Source organism: Neodiprion pinetum, chromosome 1 (assembly GCF_021155775.2).
Source record: "Neodiprion pinetum isolate iyNeoPine1 chromosome 1, iyNeoPine1.2, whole genome shotgun sequence".
Lineage (NCBI taxonomy): Eukaryota > Metazoa > Arthropoda > Insecta > Hymenoptera > Diprionidae > Neodiprion > Neodiprion pinetum.
The window spans coordinates 39,956,061-39,976,308 of NC_060232.1; the positions used below are offsets into that span (position 1 = coordinate 39,956,061).

At 39.5% G+C, this 20,248-nt stretch overlaps 4 protein-coding genes across 10 annotated transcripts; 1 reads left to right on the top strand and 3 right to left on the bottom strand.

Moving 5' to 3' along the window:
• Nucleotides 1–934: 934 nt before the first annotated feature.
• On the bottom strand, nt 935–2,636 carry RpL13 (ribosomal protein L13). Of its 5 annotated transcripts, none has more exons than XM_046628147.2 (4): nt 2,497–2,636; nt 1,820–1,972; nt 1,404–1,653; nt 935–1,253 (listed from the first exon to the last, which is right to left on the bottom strand). In XM_046628147.2, the coding sequence occupies exons 2-4, from the start codon at nt 1,960–1,962 to the stop codon at nt 987–989; spliced, it is 660 nt and encodes a 219-aa protein (XP_046484103.1). In that variant the 5' UTR covers nt 1,963–1,972; nt 2,497–2,636; the 3' UTR covers nt 935–986. The 5 variants fall into 5 exon arrangements, with proteins under 5 accessions (XP_046484103.1, XP_046484108.1, XP_046484124.1 ...); XM_046628152.1 differs by having other exon boundaries at nt 2,500–2,635; XM_046628168.2 differs by having other exon boundaries at nt 1,820–1,969; nt 2,500–2,587.
• On the top strand, nt 2,637–7,496 carry LeuRS-m (Leucyl-tRNA synthetase, mitochondrial). 3 transcript variants are annotated; one of them, XM_046628003.2, is made up of 9 exons: nt 2,637–3,009; nt 3,170–3,377; nt 3,502–3,895; nt 3,974–4,857; nt 5,202–5,561; nt 5,653–5,893; nt 5,998–6,247; nt 6,594–6,848; nt 7,203–7,496. In XM_046628003.2, exons 1-8 carry the CDS (start codon nt 2,902–2,904, stop codon nt 6,822–6,824), a joined length of 2,676 nt encoding a protein of 891 aa, XP_046483959.1. In that variant the 5' UTR covers nt 2,637–2,901; the 3' UTR covers nt 6,825–6,848; nt 7,203–7,496. The 3 variants fall into 3 exon arrangements, with proteins under 3 accessions (XP_046483959.1, XP_046483969.1, XP_046483977.1); XM_046628013.2 differs by lacking the exon at nt 2,637–3,009 and having other exon boundaries at nt 3,237–3,377; nt 3,491–3,895; XM_046628021.2 differs by lacking the exon at nt 2,637–3,009 and having other exon boundaries at nt 3,259–3,377; nt 3,495–3,895.
• On the bottom strand, nt 6,456–8,592 carry LOC124219955 (gamma-glutamylcyclotransferase). The gene is made up of 4 exons (XM_046628233.2): nt 8,250–8,592; nt 7,370–7,668; nt 7,193–7,297; nt 6,456–6,751 (listed from the first exon to the last, which is right to left on the bottom strand). The coding sequence occupies exons 1-4, from the start codon at nt 8,355–8,357 to the stop codon at nt 6,730–6,732; spliced, it is 534 nt and encodes a 177-aa protein (XP_046484189.1). The 5' UTR covers nt 8,358–8,592; the 3' UTR covers nt 6,456–6,729.
• Nucleotides 8,593–9,070: 478 nt separating this feature from the next.
• Nucleotides 9,071–11,230, bottom strand: LOC124219882 (doublesex- and mab-3-related transcription factor 2). Its single transcript, XM_046628110.2, has 2 exons — nt 10,398–11,230; nt 9,071–9,663 (listed from the first exon to the last, which is right to left on the bottom strand). Exons 1-2 carry the CDS (start codon nt 10,858–10,860, stop codon nt 9,344–9,346), a joined length of 783 nt encoding a protein of 260 aa, XP_046484066.1. The 5' UTR covers nt 10,861–11,230; the 3' UTR covers nt 9,071–9,343.
• Between the last annotated feature and the right edge of the window lie 9,018 nt (nt 11,231–20,248).

The window sequence follows — 20,248 nt, forward strand, 5'->3', positions numbered from 1 at the left end:
TTGCCCAACGAATTTCATCGCACGACAAGCACTGTGCCGCCCATGTTAAATGAAACACGACGTTGCCGCGTCACAAGACAGTAATGAAATGTTTCTATTATACAGCTTAATTGTTTATTTTGAAAATAAATATATCGAACATAATTACCTCTAAATCTCAGACTACGTATACACACTGCATGTATCGGTCATCTTTACTGTCAGCAGAGAGGTTTTGAGTGAAGCTTGGCAAAGAGGTACGAAAAATTGAATCGATGATTCAACTTACATAATGAGCACTGTGCCGCTTTTTCACGATCTTGTTGAAAATGAATCTACTTTTCTTATACATTAAATAAATACTTATTAATTATGAGTATATCTGAAGATAGTGAGCATTGCGAAGAGAGAATTGGTAAAGTATGAAGTCACAATTATCCATATAATCACGTATATTGCGATTTTTGTCTAAAGGGCAGCCTCGTGCTCATAGTACGCGTAACGAAAGATTAAATACAATCCGGTAATCGCGTGGTATAGATGGCCAACCAATTAATTCGACAGCCGTTTGAAATTTAGTCTTCATAAGGTTTTATTGGAAGAAATATTCATGTGGTATGTTGAAAATGTATCTTCATAATTGCATTAATATCAGAAGGTGAGGAAGTGTTTGGCAAACAAGTGACAATCGGTTTCTCATACTCTAATTAATGACAACAATAGTCTCCAGCTCCAGCCAAGTCGCGCCCTATTGTAAGAACAATCTCACTCACATCAAATAGATGAAAATAATGTACAACAAATTTGGAATATTTTATTCATTCAGGGTAGTATTTTTTGAAAATTAAAGGAAAATATAAAAACCACGAGTCACGTCTTAATTTAAAAATAATTTGGTTGGCCATTTCTTGCCTGGATTATGGAAGGTCGCATGAAATAATTGAGCAAAACACTCTTGATTTTTATCAGTTTACTTTATTTTTAGAAAAGAAAAAAGCACACCTAGATTACTTCTTGGCTTTCTTCTCTTTGGGGGCCTTGGTAACGTCGTCAGGGTTTTCAGCAGCATCTTTAACACGTTTTGCACGTATACCAACAAGACGAGCGTCGGCTCTAGCTTTACGCAGAGTAATATAGGCAGAGAATTTCTTCTCTTCGTCCGTAACTATGCGTGCCTTAGCCTTAGCAGGTGCTTGATGTCTGACTGGCATCACTTCGCCCTTTATTTGAGATGCAACCTTACGCTCCTCCTCCGTTGCTTCTCCCTTCTTGATCTGTGAACATTCATATCGATGTGTTACACATTATGGATAGAAACAGCAGGTATATTCAGCAAAAAAAAATAAGGATTGACATCAATGACATTTTGCATAGAACGGCAATAAGAATTATCTAATTTTCGAAACACAAAATTAGATGCATACCTTCTTCTCATTGATCGGGAAGAGAATCAACTTGGCTCTGTATTCTTTGAGCCGTTGTGCATTCGTCTGCAGAGACTCGACAGACTTGTTTCGTCTGCGATGGTCAACGGCGATACCAATAGTCCTCGCAAACTTCTTGTTAAGTCCAGCACTTTTCAACTCTTCTAAAGTAAATCCTTTGCCTGCTCTGACCTTAGCATGGTAACGGAAGGTTGGGCAATGGACAATTGGCCTCAACAATGAAGCAGGTCTGTGAATTAAGGACAAAATATGACCATAGCACAGCAATGTTTTGCACATCATGTACAAGGGGGCAAAAGCCAAAAGACAGGAGTGTTCACCACTGTGGTATTGAAATATTATCTTGAAACGACAGGTAAGACTTATCCTCTGAATGAAATGTCTAATAATATTACCTGGGAGCTACTGCACGTGCTTTCTTGATGCGATTTTGTTTCCTGCGGTATTTGCGGGCAGGCTGGTTAAACCAGGTCTTCACAAATCGTTGCCAATCTTTATGGAAGTGCCCATTCGGGATCATATTATTGCGCTTACCCATCTTGGCACTACTGCACAACAAAACTTTTGTTAAAGAAGTTAAGGACAATAGACATGAAATCAGCAATGAAACAATATCATTAATTTATAATCGCGTGACCAGATTTGCTTAGAACGATCGGAAACGAGTGTATAATTCAAAGTTATTGTACACAGTGTATACAGCGGGATTATAGGTTAGGTTAGGATAGGTTATGTTTTCCGTCACGTCTGTCACTCAAGATCAGGTATAAGGAGTAACATAAGTAATAGAGTTATTTGTATATTAGATCAAGTCCGGGGTCTGAGCAACCATGCTGTGATAGTAGCATTCAAGTCAAATAAGAAAGACTGAAATATTCAACTCGACAATCTTGGTCGTCGAATCGAATCTTGCGTATTACAAAGTTTAAAACTTTTTCTTATTATCAGGATAAATATGTAGAGCGTATCATACACGTGAATTCAGTCGAGAATTTTCACTGCACCGTAATATCTGAAAAACGGTGTGATCGCGAGGATATAGATTGATTTTACGTCAAGAAAATAGCCTTACCACCTTGTTTAAGGCAGCACACCGGAAAAGGAGCAAACTCGGAAAGACGGAAGTAACGATGTTCGAAAAGAATTCAAAGTCAAAATGAGATCTGTGTACGGTATAGAAATCAAAATATTTGATATATTATAGTTTTGTGCTCCAATAATTCCTGGTTATCAAGTTTATTAGTAGTGTAAATATTTCAGGAAACTTCACAGCGAATTGGCGGAAACTTGATTTTACACACTACTAGAACTTCACTTTTGTTTGAACCAATGGCAAGGTCGGAGTCGTGCTCAAAGCATGCTCAAAGCGGTGTTCGAAGTGTACAACAAAAACTTTGAGGTTAAAGTAATATATGCATTCCCCGTCGCTTCTACGTTTTGAATTTCTTCGAATCGAGCAAAGCGATACACACACGAAATGCATTACAAGGGCTTGTACTCGTCGAAAATGATTACCAGATTACTCGCCAACAAATTTATCCAGCATATTTCAACGAGACATATGTCAACTGGACTGAATCTATGGGTATACGGCTTTCTTTTACCAAACGAATCGGATGTGTTTCGAAAATGTTCAGTCAGTTCCACAGCAAAATTGATGCATAGGAAATATCTCGTACTTCATACATGTTTTCCGCGTATTCCTATTTATGTAAGGAAACCTAACGTCATCAATGATTTTCCAGGAGCATGACGTCAATCCCGAGATAAAACATAAAATTGAACAACATTGGAAGCATAAACTGAGAGACGATCTCTTCAATGCACATGACCACTCTAAAGAAAAATTCTATGTTCTATCAATGTTTCCTTATCCGTCAGGCCAGCTACACATGGGCCATGTCCGAGTATATTCCATCAGTGACACGATAGCTCGATTCTATAGAATGAGAGGCAAGCAACTTTTGTTTAAAAACTTACAAGTGTGAAAGTAGAGAACATTCACCGCCTCCTCTTGTTTTAACATGCTAATTCTTCACATATTTGAAGTAACTTTGTAATTAAAGATAGGTTTTAGGTAAAAACGTGCTGCATCCAATGGGTTGGGATGCGTTTGGCTTGCCTGCTGAAAATGCAGCTATGGAACGTGGTTTGGATCCTGCTGCGTGGACCGAAGACAACATTAAGAAGATGAGAGTTCAAATGGACCGACTGGGATGTTCGTTTGATTGGGAATGTGAACTAGCAACGTCTAATCCAGATTACTATAGATGGACTCAGGAATTATTCATAAAATTGTTTGAAAACGGTTTAGTTTATCGTAAGGAGGCATTGGTAAATTGGGATCCTGTGGATCAAACTGTGCTTGCAGATGAACAAGTCGATGATAATGGCTGTTCTTGGAGATCAGGTGCCAAAGTTGAGAAGAAAATTCTCAACCAGTGGTTTATCAGGACAACTGCCTTTGCCAAGTGAGCCTATATTCCAGCACATTGCCTTTGTATGGTTAAAATTAAATTTCTTTTGTTAAACTTTTGTGTCTACACTAGGCCGTTGCTGGATGGTCTGAACGATCCTGAGTTGAAAGGATGGCGAGATGTGATAAATTTGCAAAAACACTGGATAGGGGAATGCAATGGCCTTTCCATAGACTGTCGTTTAGTTTCTGATGATCCGAGTTATCCTAAAACAATCACTCTTTGGACGGACAAGCTGGAATCGATCGAAGATGCGAAGTTTGTCGCTGTGTCATCAGGCAGTTTTCTGGATAAAATCGAGGGGTCCAAAGATCCAAATGATGTATTCAAGTTATTGAATACACGCGCAGTCAATCCTTTCAACAATAAAATGCTACCGATTTATGTCACAGATGCTATAGAGTATGATTTGTTTACCGACAGCCACATTGGCATTCCGACCTCGTCAGATACTGATGCAGAATTATGTAAGACTTTTGGGATAGACTTTGAGTTGAAACACAAGCTATCATCTAGTCAGATTGAGGAAAAGCGAGCAGAGATATTGAAGAAAGCAACAGATTTAAATATCGGTAGATATCCTGTGAGTTCAAAGTTGAGAGATTGGTTAATATCTCGTCAACGTTATTGGGGAACACCAATTCCAATTGTCCATTGTGAGCACTGCAAAGTTCAACCGGTTTCCAGGGATCGGCTTCCAGTGGTTTTGCCAAAGTTAAATATCACTACAAAATCAGGAAAATCCCCTCTGCTACAAGCTACCGAATGGCTGGAAACAAAGTGTCCAAAATGTGGTGGAAAGGCAACTAGAGAAACTGACACTATGGATACATTTATGGACAGCTCTTGGTATTTCATGAGATACATAGATTCTAAGAACAATACCGACATGTTTTCCAAGGAAACGGCTAAGGAAATGTTACCTGTTGATTTATACATCGGTGGAAAAGAACATGGTACATACATTATTTATTCTAAGGGAGTATGCGATTTACGTACCTCAAAATTGTTCATGATAAAAAAGAGTCGATATTTCATGCTCTTGTCTCAGTCGATTAATGAAATAAGAACAATAAACAAAATCAAAACTTTACCGAAGGACAGCGCGGAATACGTTGTAACTTCTAGAAGGCAGCTCTGTTCTCAATAGACATTTTAAAATATTGAAGACTGCAAAAGTATAAAGTTAACTTCCCTTTTCTTAATGATTGTTACATGAAAATTTTACAAGTTTTCTTATATTACTTAGTTTAAAAGATTGAATGGTATTGTTAAAAAGTTGATGTTTAAAATTTTACAGCTGTTCTGCATCTATATTACGCGAGGTTCATCAGTCACTTTCTACACTCCCAAGGCTTAGTACCGACACGAGAACCTTTTCAACAGCTGCTAGTCCAAGGAATGGTAAATGGTCAAACATATCGTGTACAAAGTACCGGAAAGTACCTAAAAGCAGATGAAGTTGAGAAGAAGGGGAAGAACAAATTTGTGCACAAAGAATCAGGAAGTCCTGTGGTTGCTGCCTGGGAAAAGATGTCCAAATCTAAATACAATGGCGTCGATCCTGCAGACATATTTAATGAACATGGAACAGATATGACCCGATTAATTATCTTAGCAGAGGTGGCTCCAACATCGCCTCGAAATTGGTCAACACTCAGTAAGTGAATATTAGATATTTCTGTTTCATAATCTGATCAATTCCTGAAATAGTTTCGGTCAAATTTAGTGACTTTCTACAATGTTGATAGCATTCCCGGGTATCATCAAGTGGCAGCATCGATTGTGGCTGACGATAAGAAACTTTATACAAGGACGGAAAGCGTTGACTCCTGAACAATTGGATACAATACCCAATGAAGATAAATTTGTAGAACAAGAGAACATTTTGTTCGACGCTAGAAATTATTATATAAAAGGGGTTACTAAAAACATAATGTGTACTCGTCAATTAAGTGTCGCCATATCAAAAATGCAAGGACTTACGAATAGGTAGGATACGAATTTTGGCACATACTAAGAAAAGGTTATTCAATATTTTTGAAAGTGAGAATTCTGCCTGGATAAAATAATAATTTATTTCTTGATTGCATCAGCATACGCAGATCTGCTCCAGATGTTATAGCGCAAGGCTGTGAATATGAGAGAACCTTAGCAGCACAAGTAATAATGCTCGCTCCATTTGCTCCGCACTTTGCTTCAGAGTTGTGGGCTGGGTTCTGTTCAGCGCCTCATCTCACAAGTAATAAAAATATTCGTGAGCAAGAGATACAATGGGATAAAGGAGTGTTGCAACAAAATTGGCCAGAAATTGACATGGAGTACAAATTGAATCTAAATGTTGTGGTAAGCTGTGATATGATACTCCATTTTAACGCAGGGATTCTTCTTCTGTTATTTGTATTTGTTTTTGAATAACTTTGGGGAACACAATTCAACAGTACTGGTTTGACTTGAGTGAAAATATAGTCCGTGATTAATTGCTATATTCTTTTGTAATTATTTTAAGTTTAAATATTAGGAAAAGGAATAATCAAATTAAATGCAAAAAAAATTCTTTAACCAAAATAGCTCTGCTTACTGATCCCCACTTTGAAATCATTATATTTAGAACAGAAAAAAAGGGAACAATGTCATTTCAGTATGCATATGTAGGTATAACGAATTGAAATAACTCCATGTCTACTCGCAGGTAAACAATGTAGAAGTTATGTCATTGGAAGTGCCTCGATATGTGTTGGAAAATATGACTTCCGACGACGCGGTGCGGTATACAATAGAAAGTCCAAAGTTCCAGGCATTCCTGAAGAATTGGAAAGTTGTCGGTGCTACATTTCACGCAGCGCAAGGCTTTGATGCATCCATTGAAATCAGTACCGAAAAACCAACAAAAGAATTAGAGATGCAAGAAACGGAAGTGTGAATGAGTTAGGTGTTGACCTTACAGGTAACGTACTTCCAGATATTTGCAGACAACTATTCAAGTAACGAACAAGAATTCTTGAGAATTCGTCTGAAGTTGTGTCAAACTTCTTAATTGAGCAGTCTTGAGTTGTAGTATTTCACAAAATGTAAAAGTTTTTTATATACTACCATTGAGTAATACTCAACAGCGCAACTAAAGTCTATTTGTAATCCAAATAGAACTCTGAACTCTGCCAGTATAAATATATCAGAGAGCAAACAAGATTTACTCTGCCATATTTTGTTAAATCGAAGTAGGAGGCAAATGAATTTAACAACGATACTGAAGCTTATGCAAAGGAGAAATAATTCGACGCAATGAATTACCCAATTTCAGGTTCTCCAAGATAACCATTGTGCGGGAAAGTTTCCAGAAATTTGATGTAGTCACTTGGTATGCCACTTTCCCGAGCTCCCTTCAAAATTGTGTCCCTTGAGGGGGAAAAACATTATATTCAAATGTCTTGCCAGGAGCTACAAACTAGTTGATAAGCAGAATAATACCTGTAAGCAGCAGAAGGTCTTCTATCCTGTGGTAAAAGATTGCCGGTGAGGTGCTCCTGTGGGTTGTTGCATTGCTGGTAGACTTTGCACTTCAGAAACGAACCATTCGGTGTTTCAATATCCACAATTTTTGAAAAATACAATTTGTCCTCCACACCTTCCTGCTGATCCAAACTAGCTATGTCGGAATTATCTATTTCCCAGATAGCACCCCACACATACTCGTTTTCGGTAGGCACTATCGTTGCTGATGCTCCATGCCATCGTTTTGAATATGTTGCAAAGTCTAGTCTGAAATCCTAGATACGCAAAGGCATGTTGAGATATTTTTTTTGACTCTGTTTCTCTTTGTGTATATTAGTAACAACGCTAAAGTATCTACCACAACAACTGAATCTTGCCTCAGAGCAATTTTTGTAACTTTTATATTTAAATTTTGATGTCTATAACACCATTGCTTCAAAATTTAACTCAGTTGGTCGAATAATTTAATCTCGTTTATGCAATCAACTCTTTCGATTTGATTTTACAACTCTGAAATTACTGAAACCTGATAGCTATTATTCTGCATTTTGGATTGAATTTGCAAGCTTGTTATGAAATTTTTTCAGTTTCAAGAAGCGGTAATAAAAGCCTCATTTTGAAACATCAACCAGCAAAAAAATTCAAAGTGCATGTTGAGAATGCGAATTATATTTAAAGCTGATATATCTATCTTGCATTTTGTACCTAGCATATTTTATTTGGACCCATTAATCATCTTGCAGATAAAATTCACCCTCCTATTACTAGCCTCAGTCAAGACTGATTTTCATAGTTGAGCAGTTTAAAAGGGATGAATTTTATCTGCAAAATGATACAACCAAAGAAGCGTGCGTACCTTGAGCCGTCCGATGTCCCGTCGTACAGCAGTTGGATTATTAATGCGAATACGTTTTGCGAGCAAGTTGCTGCCGTAGGCAAAATATAGGAATTTGTTGCTGGCCATCTCAAAGCGAGGTTAGCTATCGCTAATTTGGTATCAAAATGTGCCGCTATAAAAATTTGATAGACGTAGACGCTACGTGAGGGGTGACAGTCATTGGGACACTTCCCCTCCAGAATTATCTGGTATCGTGTTTATTCAATTATCGTAGACTCTGCTCTGTGGTTCGTCGTCCGCTTTTTACGGTCCGTCATTATTTGGACTCGTAACAACTCAAACACGTGGACACTGACTGACCGCGCACAGGCGCACGTAACTGCAAGTATGTCCGGTTGCAGAATATGCGGCGCAATTTGATAGGACGAAATCCGCCTGTTTATAGGCAAGTGATGCGACACGACTCAACAAAGTTGCACAAATTACCTAGATACAGGCGGGCTTACCCTGTAATAATTTTACTGCAGCGCGGACAGGCTAAAGGATTCGGTAAAAATTTTAAAATACATGAATGCACCAAACCTTATGCACAATCAATTTTTAGTCAAGCTATAAATATCGTATATTATGTTTACTTTTTAATCTAAACCCTCGAATGGTACCGACCACTACAGTTTTGTGATTCGGAATTATCTTTTATTCTGTTTGGTAAAGTAATATCTATATTACTTGGACGTGGTAGCATTGATACTTACACATTGAAATATTTTTCTTATCCAATTGAAGCAGCGATTTGTATCATATTAGCATAGGTATAGAAATAATGGCGTGAATGAGAATTTTTGAGCATGATTATATTTGGTAAAACTCGCTCCGCTTGTTACATTGTGTACACATATTGTTAGATTATCAAAATGATATTAACTACGTAGTTACTGAAAGAGTATAATGTCTTACCTACTTTTAAACGTTGTAGATAGTTTTCAAAGTTAGTAAATCGTGTACTGTATAATTTCTTCAATTATTAAGTAGTGCAAATGATGTTACGAGTATGTGTTGTCGATGATCGTAGGAGAATATGTACAGAAAAATGAGTATAAAACGAAGGGGGGTCATTTTGTTCCGATAATTGATTCAACGCTGAAAGATATCACCGGTTTCTTTTCAAAAATCGGTGGTGCTGAGACGACGTATGACGTTCCATGTTTACCGGACGGGTTTAAATTTTCCCGCGGACTAGTGGCTGCAAATATAAAACCACTGAGTCTTGTTTTGGATGTTTGAGCCTCATTCGAAGACGTGTACCAAGGGGCAGCGGTTTGGTACGCCGGGTACAATGATTGGAAGTCTAAACTCTCGTCAGCAAACGTCCGTCTTTTCCGTTGTCGATCACTCGGCGATAAGGCACCCAATATCCGGGGTGCTGGCATTACTATAACAGAAAATCGCAATTTCGGTCAGAGGAATTTTTGGCATCGCTTTGGTTCTTCGAAGAATTTGAGCGAGATATTGGTTACAGTAATCGCTAACTTAAGGGAATCGTGAACGATTACCGCAGATCGATCGAATCCGAAAATGAATAGCGATGACGTTGACTGGACCAAAAATCTCTAAAGTTTAATAAATTCCGGACATCGGTATATAGGTATATACATACATATATATATAGCTCGCACCGCCGTTGAGCTCGCACAACAGCTGTGGACAAGAGTATCACCTTTTATGATTTCCTTTCGTTGCTTTGAAACTCTAGGAATGTCAGATGTACAAAAATAACAGGATTCCGTTCCTTGGAAAAGTGATGGAAGTGATACTGTATCATTTACAAGAATAAGAATGGTAAAGACTCTGTGAAGAAGGAGGGGAGGAGGGGATCGTCCAAAGTAAACGATCGTAAAGTTATTTGGGGCTCGTTGTGTATCTACTCGGCTTAAGATGTTTGCAGAGTGATGTAAACAAAGTTTTATTGTCTCGAGGGTCGGCAAGTTGAGTGTACATTTGCACCCTGAATTCACGTATACCTCCTATACATGTTGCACGTACACAATTTGAATTTATAAAATTCGCGTTCCCTTGAGTAAACTCGTAAATAACAAAGTAAACGTATACGTCAACTCTTATTGTTAGTTGGGTAAACAAACGCGTATGGTGGTCGAGTTACCGTACCTGCGGACTGAAGTCCTCCGCTCCCAGGCAAGGTGTTCAAGCTCAAATTTTGAGTGACGCTGATCTGCGTTTGGGTGAAGTGCAGATGATGCTGCAGATTGCGCAGTCTTCGCTGATAAGCTGCAGCGGCACGCTGCTGATCACCAATATTATGGATTTGTCCCTCGTTTGCCAATTTCCCGGGTACGGGGAGCCGTCCATGGTCGTTGTTGTAGCCGTTTCCGTGTGCCTGTTGCTGCCGACGGAGGGCAACTTGGGCTGCCATAACCCGTTGTCGTTCGACTACCAAAAGGCAGCAGGGACAACGACAGTCCTTCCATGCGCAGGATCTTTTATGACCTTTCAAACCGGAAATCACCCCGTGATTTCTGCACCGCGCACATTTTGGACTACGGAGACGATGCTCGATCGAAGATGATGCCAACTGTCTCGTTGATGGATCGGTCGATTGATCCGTCTTCATAGTTCCTCCGAGTCTTCTTTAGGTAACGTAGGTACCTCTTTGCACTGGTACCTGAAACCTATTTCACTTTCTTCTGAACACAAGTTGCTTCCAAGTTTTTCAATTCACCGAGCTTCGACCTGCAGACTCAACTCGAATACAATCATTCGTCAAACTGTGCCAAGATCTCACTCATACGGAAGAAATTCGAGCTTTTCTTAATCAACTTTTCAGCGATACTGTATTATGTCGAGCTTCACACTGTAACACCGATTCGGTTCGTTGGGGGATGCGTCGACTCGAGAACTAGAACCTTACTACTGGCTGACTCAACTGGTCCAAGTTTGTAGGAATTGCTCGTATAGATGAGACGTTGCAATGTATACCACTCAATCGGAGGCTGAGAAGACTGCGTATTTTTTTAATTTTTTTTTTAAAGGAGAAGGAGGTGTGGTGTTGCCGTTGCCCCCGCCTCCATCTACGAAATTAAAAACTATTCTTAGCCATCGGTACCTCTGGTTGGCTGCGATCTCAGAGAAGCTCCGCCACTTCCGGATGCTTCCCTGGGGCATCGGGCCAATCGACCCTCCAGGATTACACTTCGTGGTTATGGGGTATATCACAATTATCAAGCGGTCCTGGCGAGTTGGAATGTCGAGTTATACCTACGCCTCCATTATACACACATATTTCCACGTCTTTTCGTCTCCTGCGAGATTCCTTGAATTCTCCACAATTTCATAAATTGCAAGTCGCTCGTGTAGCTATCAGCTATTACACAAATATCTGTGCAGCCAAATTGTAAATTATCATTATTTTTCGGTAATTCAAGCTCAACATAGGTCAATATGAGAAGTCGAAAAACAGGAAAAGGCTCGTTTTATCCAGAAGTAAACGTAAGTGACACTATAAGTCATGAGCTTGCGGGTTTGCCTTAACACTAGAACTACCAGCCAGTCAAAATGACTGGTTTTGCAATTTCATTTTAAAATTTCTATTTCACGTTACATTTTACCTCGGTAGTTCTAGAGTTAAGCAAATAGAAACAGCGGTTATTACAATTTTTGTATGTATCTGGTGAACTAATTAATCTTCCGAACAACGAAACCAAATTTCATTTGCCATCAACCTCAATACAAGAAAACTTGTATTTTCTAGAGTCCCACTGAGTTCTCGACCCTGTCTTTCATTGTATTCTAAAAAAATCATAGGTCTTTCGGTCCTTCCTCTTAACGTTTTACATCCCTAACAGTAAACCAGCATTATACCTATGGTAATAAAATTATAATAGTCTGATGCTATTATACAGATCTTCGGCAGAATAAGCCAAGTTGTGAATTCCGCTTACTTTCCTGGTACCGCAATACCACAACGCGATATGACTGCCGCGGAATAAGAATTAAGAGAAAATAACAGTCAGTCATTGTGGACTTGGAGAAGAATCTAGGACTATAATAAGCATTTCTGTACCCTTTCACGCAGAGAGAGCTGGTTCGATTGTTAGTTCAGTGATCTTCTCCACTCCGTTTTGAGCGGACTTGAAACCACTATACACATCTTATTTTCCAACGGCATGGCGTAAGACAATTGTGCATTACATACAACGTCTAACACAACGAAGCGTTCTGTCGTCGTTAAGAAAACTTTGGGCTCCGCGCGTGTCCTACGCACATTGTGTCCCTCTTCGTTTAGCTGCGAAGACGCTGCCGAAGACCTTGTTGGAAATTTGGTATAAGGTGCTGCGGTGGTCGTTCTCGGTGTAGTGTCTTCGAATCGCGGCTTGCGCATGGCACTCGAAAGTCAAAACGTCCCGCACCAGCTGCGACCACATGGCATTCTTTCTGTGATCTGACTTTAAGAGCTCGTTAACAAGATCCTCTTATGCCTACGTGTTGCCAACACACAGTTAATATTAGTTTTCAGCTTGTTTTTCCAACGTATGACTGTTAGATGGACTTCCTTCCTCGCTGAACCTCCTCGCTCTCTCACACCTATATATCTATATGCCCACATACTCTATGGAATTTTAAATGCCACCCAGCTAATGTTGTCCCCTGATTGTTATTACTGCCCTAATGTTTCTCTGACTGATCCCATGCGGCCGGTCGCCACCATGGAATATTATACCTATACACAGTGTACTCGGTATTATACCCACAACTATGTCTCACAACTGATACCAATGGCAATGAAATATCACGTTTACACGTTTCAGTGTATTGGAAAATGTCCTCATGACGTCAGAGCGGAGTTGTCGGCGCCATTTTATTACCATATAACTCAAGTTTTTAATTTTATTTGAGACAAATCGTAATTCTCGGTGTTTCAAATTACTCATGTTTCATAAATTAATTAAACATAATCAACAATATACCTCTTCTACCATCCACACGCGATGAAACACGGCCAACGGTCAGCTGTCAGCCTCTTTGCATTAGTTTGATATTTTTTCACCAGATGAATTCCAAAGTGACAATCCCAATAATTGTAATAGGTATAAGTCATAATATGCCGGTTTTGCCGTCGATTTTCTAAGTATAACTAATATCTGCGGATGTTATTATAGTTTATGCGATTGGTGATACACTTCTTTCATTTAACATAAGTATAATATAAACATGATTTCCAGTGACAAAAAGTCCGCAAATAAATTCCAAGACATTTGCAGGTTATTCAAGGACATTGAAAGTATAATGCACAAGAAAAATTTAAGGATAGTTTGCAGGACTTTTGAAGGATAAGTAAAATTCAAGGATATTTCCAGGATCATTGAACACCATGATAAACAAGACATGAGCTGTCATCTGGAGCGAAATTGGAGATACCTTGGTAAATGAAAATTTATGGGACTTTTTCCGGGCATTTAGCGATTCTATCATCCGACACATTGTCACATATGTCACGGGATCTCTTTTCTTTTCTCCTTTTTTTCTCTCGTCTTTTTCTTACTTCTTTTCTCCCCCTTGGTCTGTGAGTTGTGACCTGTTTCTCAAGTCACCGCGGGGACTGTCAGTATATAGGCCCTAGAACTTCAGGCTAGGGGGTGTTTAAATATATCGATGGGAGGCACGCGTGAAATGCGACGGAGAATTTCTTCTAATGAGCGTGAATGACGCACTGTCGGTTTGACAGTTTTCACTCGATTCTCTTTTTCACGCCGCTTTTCTCCCTTGGCTTGCACGCTGCAGTCGACACTCCGAGAACTTGTTGCGGCAAATATGTTGACAGCCCATTCACCATCCCTACAACGATGCGTCAAAAGCCCCGTGACTAAAGGGAAGCTGCGCGCTTACGTCTTTTTTAATCTCTTTATTTCTTTCATTCACTCACTTTTGCCCGACGCTCATTCCTCGCCGCTTAACTTTCGTCGTTCGATTGGTGCCACCACATCCTAATGAATATCAATGTTTCACATATTAAGAGCATGTTTGTACATAAGCATGTTCGAACTGGCGGTAAAAAACCGCCTTAAGCGTGTCCGGCAACCACGTAACATTTGAAAATCTGCGTCCCCGCGTATTTGTAATTTGTTTCCGGTACGTCAAAATTCTCAACATCCGAAACACTGCGTCCCAATATTTCTGCGGAAAATTTTTTTTTATCCAATTGAAATTTCAGTTCAACAAAAAAACCGAAGGAAGCATTCGTACACAGTGAATGTACAACTTGACACTCTGCAGGAAAGGCGGAACCGTGACTCCGAACGATGGCAGTCTGCACCGCAAATGACATAAATTCACCCTTATAGTTACGAAACAACCCCACCAAACGTACAAGTAACCATTTTTTTTTGTTATAAAATTTGTTTCCTGATTTTCGATGGACCTGTACTGTACATTAGGGTGGTTCATTTTGTAATTTTTTTTTTTTAAGGTGCCACTCGAAAAACTTGTGGCCACTACTGAAAAAGAATCATCGTAAAATAATTCGGTAGCAAAAACTGTTATCCAAATTTGTCGAATTGTTAGGCGCAGTTTGCTGTTGATTGGTAAACGATTAATTGAACCACGGTACAAAAAAAAATAACTAATATATATATATATATATATATATATATATATAAGTCCGTAAGGTGTGAAGATAAAAATAAATAAAAAATTTTACAATAATTTGTAGCGACCTTTATATATTTTTCCCTACCTCCTCCAGGTTTTACAACAGTTTTTTCTCAGTATTGTTCACAAATTTTCTCGAGTGGCGCCTTAAAAAAAAACAAATCTAAAATGAACCACCCTACTGTACATATGATGTGCATTTTTACCTGCAGCGGATTAAATCAGTCTTTGAAATAAGTTTCCACTTCACATGAAGCATACATATAACGTTCTTCAAGATGCCTCATTGCACGGCTGATTATCCATGGTACCTCACCAAGTTTGCCCTCGGATTTGCCAGCATCTTTTTCTTCTACGTGGGATTTTTGAAAGAAAAGTAAGTACCCCGGACTTCTTTTCAAATATCTTCCCGATAGCATTTCTTGTCATTGGATTTTGCAATTAGGATTCTGATTCAACCCTATCGATATTTCCACCGAAGAATCCGTCAAATTGCAATTGCTACGTTCAAAAAAAAAAAAAAAAAATTAAAATTAAAATTCAATGTCTACATGTGTTCTAGTTTTGACAATTATAATTGAAGCTCATTCATGATCGACAGACAATTTCTTTGCGTTTGCGGTCCGAGACGACGACAGTGGGAGAAAAACGGTGAAAAGTGAGTGAATTCGTGCACGTTTTTATATATTCAAACACAATAATACTCAGTAAAATTCGCTGCTTTACAGACGTGCCGATCGGTGTATCTGCAGAAAAGGGTAAGTTGACGAATTTCTGTTTCATATGATAACGAAGCCTTCCACATCAGTAGTCTACATTCGCTTTTCGAGTGGTCAATTTTTTTTTACCAATCGGTTGGTCCGAAGTTCTTGTTTACATATTAGGTATATCTTCTTCGGTAATTGTGAGTTTTTCGTGAAACGATCTGTACAGGAAAAGTATAACGAGACACAGTTTCGTAGCCATAATAAGATCAGTCAAGTAATAAAGTGACACGCCTCGACTTAGAAGGCATACTTCGTGCACAACGAACATCAACTGTTTGAAGTTTTACGATTACATCCGTTTCTCTCGGTTTTGACCCTTTGTTTCTTGGATTTTCTGTTTTATTGTTCTGCAGGTTCGGCAATCCGGTGCGGTACGGATGCGGATGCCGGAGAAAGATCGCGTATGTTTTTCATCTCAAGTTAACGTATAATTCAACCTACATCCAAGCTTTCTACCGTGTATGTCAAGATCATTGATTCAAATTTGAATTTCAGGCCTGAAGACTTCGACGAGAACGGGGCCGAGAATCGAAAATCATCAATCGTTGTTGACGCCGCTGAATGTTGCTGTTCAAGAAAACGACGATGAAATCGGTATATAATATCTTACCTGTTGAAAATTGAAAAGCTGATAAGCAGTATATATTGCACTCTTTTTGTAGATAGATTTCATCAATTTTGTAACAGGCAATGTTTTATTTCTAAACCTTTTATGTACACGACTAAGTGTTGTTTGTATATACTTATTTCTTTTTTTTTTTTTGCAGCCAAATCTCCATCGTGGCACTGGAAATGCAATACAGGATCTTTAATGACGCGGCACAGCAACTACGAGGTAATTTATGGTATACCGATTTGAAATGCATAATTAATGTACCGAAACTTCAACTTTATATACCGATGTTCTTCCATGTTAGGTGAAACAGGATCAAACGTCGCGAATTGCAGCTCTAAGTGACACATGCAGAAGACCCGAGCGTTTTTCTGTTAAGTGCATTAGACGGCCCTCAAAAAAGACTGCGGTAAATTATTTACGGAATAAAGATTGGCTTCGTGAGGCTGCTACTACAATGCCAGATGTGATTGAGGAGGAAGAGAATCAAACCGAAGAAACACTCGAGGATGAAATAGAACATATCAATTGGCTGTCGAACGGGGTGGTCAACCCTGTCTGTAAGAAATGCGGACGCTGGAACGATGCTTGCATGCCTAAGCAAGAAACACAAACAATTTATAACGATCATCCGCAAGCTTTTCCCAGCAATTCGATGCTACTCGGGGTCGTCAACGATCACACAAAAAATGGTCGATTCTCCTTCTGCCAAAAGCCCGTTTTTCACTCACAACTTTTAGATCAGCAGGCTTTGAACGACATGCGAAAATTTCACGTTCCCACAGCACGTTACGCAAGGCACAAGAAAAATACCTTAACGAGAAAGAAAATCTGCTCGTCCCGATCCCGCATGCTGCCGGGTCTCCTGCGTCAGTATAATAATTACGAAGTTTCGTTAGACGCCTTATATCGGCCGCCTAAAACAAGACGGACAAGTCAAAGTTCGATTATGCAGACAGTGGCTACTGGAATTTACGAAATTTCACGAATTCTGAAGGACGGACTGGTCAGACTTGTTGCACGGAACAAGGAGACTGATTATCCTGTCTCGAAACATGTGAGCCACTCCTATTGCCAGGTCCCGGAAGACTTGCAGAACGAAAAAATAGAATCGGAGATGCGTTGGGATTCGAATGAGGATAAAATTTTCACCGATCACATCTGGCAACGTAACAGCGACGATGATTTGCTCACTGGCGACGGTTGTAGCGCTGAGAAACAGAAAGAAACCAATCCTGCATTGAGCAGCGCTTCCAGTTTGCCGAGTTCCACTTTGTTCCAAAATGCATTTACACTCACGGAAGACGATGATTGCGTGGAAAAGCAGGCGAATAACAAGCGCAGGGATAATTCTGAAACTAAGATCGTCAGGTTGAATCAGTTGGATCAAAAAAGCTACTGTATACTTCCAACCGTAAACGTGGACGTGGAAAGAATGGGTTTGGAATCTGAAAACAAACTAGCATCCTCTACAGATGAAGCAGACTACGATTCGACAAATCGTCCAACAACGATTCCAGACGAGCTTTGGGACGGCTCTGACGAGTCGGAGAACCTTTCAACCCCGGTTGAAATCGAGGATTCGAATTCGTGGGAATCCGGGAACCGCACAGATTCCGAATTTTACTCTGACGAGAACGAGCCTCGCTCGATGGGACGGAATCGTTTCGGGAAAGCAGCACTTTCCGACGGTTTACGGAATCAGAAGTGCGTAGACCCGAGGGGAAAATTTGAAATTTTAGGAGCCAGCGCAAAGCGAGATGATCGTCGTCGATCGAGTTGCAGCGGGAAAGCTACGAATCAAAAGTACTGTGGCAAAAAATACACCAGGGCGGAGTACAAAAGCGAACGAGCTTACGGAACGCTTGATAAAACACGCCTAGAGTATTTCAAGGAAGTTGAATCAGAAGAGATGACGCTAGAACCGGAGTCGGGACCACCCTGTTCGAAGATACCGAGATTGGTTCGACGCGGAGACGTCGAGGAGAGGCGAACCAAAGTTAGTTCACGATTCGATTTCTATAAACAAAAAATGTATTGTTTCCGGTGATTGATTATACAGCGGTCTCGTTTCGAAGGCGCGTCTTCTGCACTCATCGTCAGAGTATATTCACACCACCGTTTATCTAGTACGATATTATGTAAGAAGAATCAAACACGGTCCATGTATCCCAACCGAAATCGCTGTTGCGTTCGATTTTCAAAATTATAGTTACATTTCGAACGATATGAGTACAAGATGAACATAGTTCGATTAACTGAAAACTCTTTAAATTTACAATAAATCGTTGTATCAGTCTTTCTCTCAATTTTTAGGTTTCTAACAGTCAAGCGGGTAATGTCCAGCCATGTCTGGATTGCGGACTTGAAAGCTCCGGCGTCGAGCTGAGTTTCGTAACTAGGATCAAATCGGGTTCATCGCGGAGGGAATCGCCGTCGCAGATCACTGGCATTAAGAAAAACAAGCATACACCAGTGCGTAGCGATAATTACCCATATCACTCGAGTACCGCGGCTTCCAACCGACGAGCAACTATTTTTACGTGTAAATATTAACTTTCAACAATATAATTTGTAACTACGCATATTGAAGTGAAAACTCAGATTCGAAATCGAACGAATCGAAGGCATATAACGAACGCTTTAAAAAACACAGTTACCTCACCAAAAATAAATGAAAATATTTATCGTAAGCAAAATCGTCGAAATAATTACTAATGAAACTGTAAATCAAAATTCTGAAAAAAAAAAACAGAAAACGTGCTGTGATTGTTAGTAAAAATCATTTTAACATCAAAGATCGAAAATTTTTTTGAAAAAGTACAACTAACGATTAGATCAATAGATGAAATTCTAAAGTATGCAAAAGGAGAAAGTTACCTCAGTAACTTTAAAATAAAGACACACTAATCGTGAAACATTGAGCTCAAACTGGGGTAAGATTACACGTGTAATTTCTAAATTGGCTAACGGATGGTGAAAATTTAGGAATGCGAATATAATCTACGTTCATCTTCATCCTTGATAAACAAAGAAGGAAATAGAGGGGATAGCAGCAGTCCATTAGCGAAAGTTTTCGTATTATTTTTGAATTCGATCAATCCAGCTAGTGTTTTTTTTATTATGTAGTAATCCGTTACAATTCGTACAGTTACCTTGGCACAAAATTAGATTTCGATGAGTGTCAACGGTTCTGGTTGTGGGGGGCGGGTTGGAAGAGAAGTTAAAAATCTGCGGAGACTCAATTAATACGCGTCTGGTTGGAGGTGAGGTTGACGCGTCTATAAGTAGACCGTGAGTCGCGAGGCTAGGCCATGTCTAAACCGCACCAAATCCATCACTCATATTCGTACATTAATATTATTATGTCTAAAATCTCGACCAGGAGTCGCGACTCAAGCCAAGAGAACGAATAATGCTCCTCCTTTTTACTAACGAGACGGCGACAGTTATAACAATAATAACGACATCCCCGCAAAGTAACTAACCGGCCTGGGTTTACATTTGTACACACGTATACATTGATATCGAATGGTACGTGAATGCCCGATCTATAGAGTAGCTTTTCCGTTTCATTAATTTCGCGAGACACACTTCATTTTTGCGTACTTCATTACTGATACAACGAAATAGAAAATCAAAATTAATTCTTCGGAACATTTGAATTGAACATTTTTATCAAACAATTCTTAATCATTAGAGACTTTGGGTGGTATGGGATTTTGAATTTGTAAATAAATTAATCGAAACACTCGACGTAGATGCCGTGGATAACTTAGAGACCGGAGATCTATCACGTTTTGGTCGATCAAGAAGACGTGAATTTCACGGTGTTGATTACTTCACCGTCTTTTTATCGCGCGGTGAAGATCTCTGAAAGGCTCTCTTTGTGAAGAAGACATTGCAGCTGCGGGTTCATTAAATTTTGCACGCATTCCGTAGGTTGAGAAAGAACGGCTTGAGCGACTGCAAGG

Coding starts and splice junctions, on each gene's coding strand:
- RpL13 (XM_046628147.2), bottom strand. CDS start 1,962: ATGGGTAAGCGCAATAATATGATCCCGAATGGGCACTTCCATAAAGAT. Junction 1,654..1,819: donor GCACGTGCAGTAGCTCCCAG/GTAATATTATTA, acceptor CTTAATTCACAG/ACCTGCTTCATTGTTGAGGC. Junction 1,254..1,403: donor TCCCGATCAATGAGAAGAAG/GTATGCATCTAA, acceptor GAATGTTCACAG/ATCAAGAAGGGAGAAGCAAC.
- LeuRS-m (XM_046628003.2), top strand. CDS start 2,902: ATGCATTACAAGGGCTTGTACTCGTCGAAAATGATTACCAGATTACTC. Junction 3,010..3,169: donor CAACTGGACTGAATCTATGG/GTATACGGCTTT, acceptor ATGATTTTCCAG/GAGCATGACGTCAATCCCGA. Junction 3,896..3,973: donor AGGACAACTGCCTTTGCCAA/GTGAGCCTATAT, acceptor TGTCTACACTAG/GCCGTTGCTGGATGGTCTGA.
- LOC124219955 (XM_046628233.2), bottom strand. CDS start 8,357: ATGGCCAGCAACAAATTCCTATATTTTGCCTACGGCAGCAACTTGCTC. Junction 7,669..8,249: donor GGGACATCGGACGGCTCAAG/GTACGCACGCTT, acceptor TTGCGTATCTAG/GATTTCAGACTAGACTTTGC. Junction 7,298..7,369: donor AGACCTTCTGCTGCTTACAG/GTATTATTCTGC, acceptor TTCCCCCTCAAG/GGACACAATTTTGAAGGGAG.
- LOC124219882 (XM_046628110.2), bottom strand. CDS start 10,860: ATGAAGACGGATCAATCGACCGATCCATCAACGAGACAGTTGGCATCA. Junction 9,664..10,397: donor CGGAGGACTTCAGTCCGCAG/GTACGGTAACTC, acceptor TTTCTGTTATAG/TAATGCCAGCACCCCGGATA.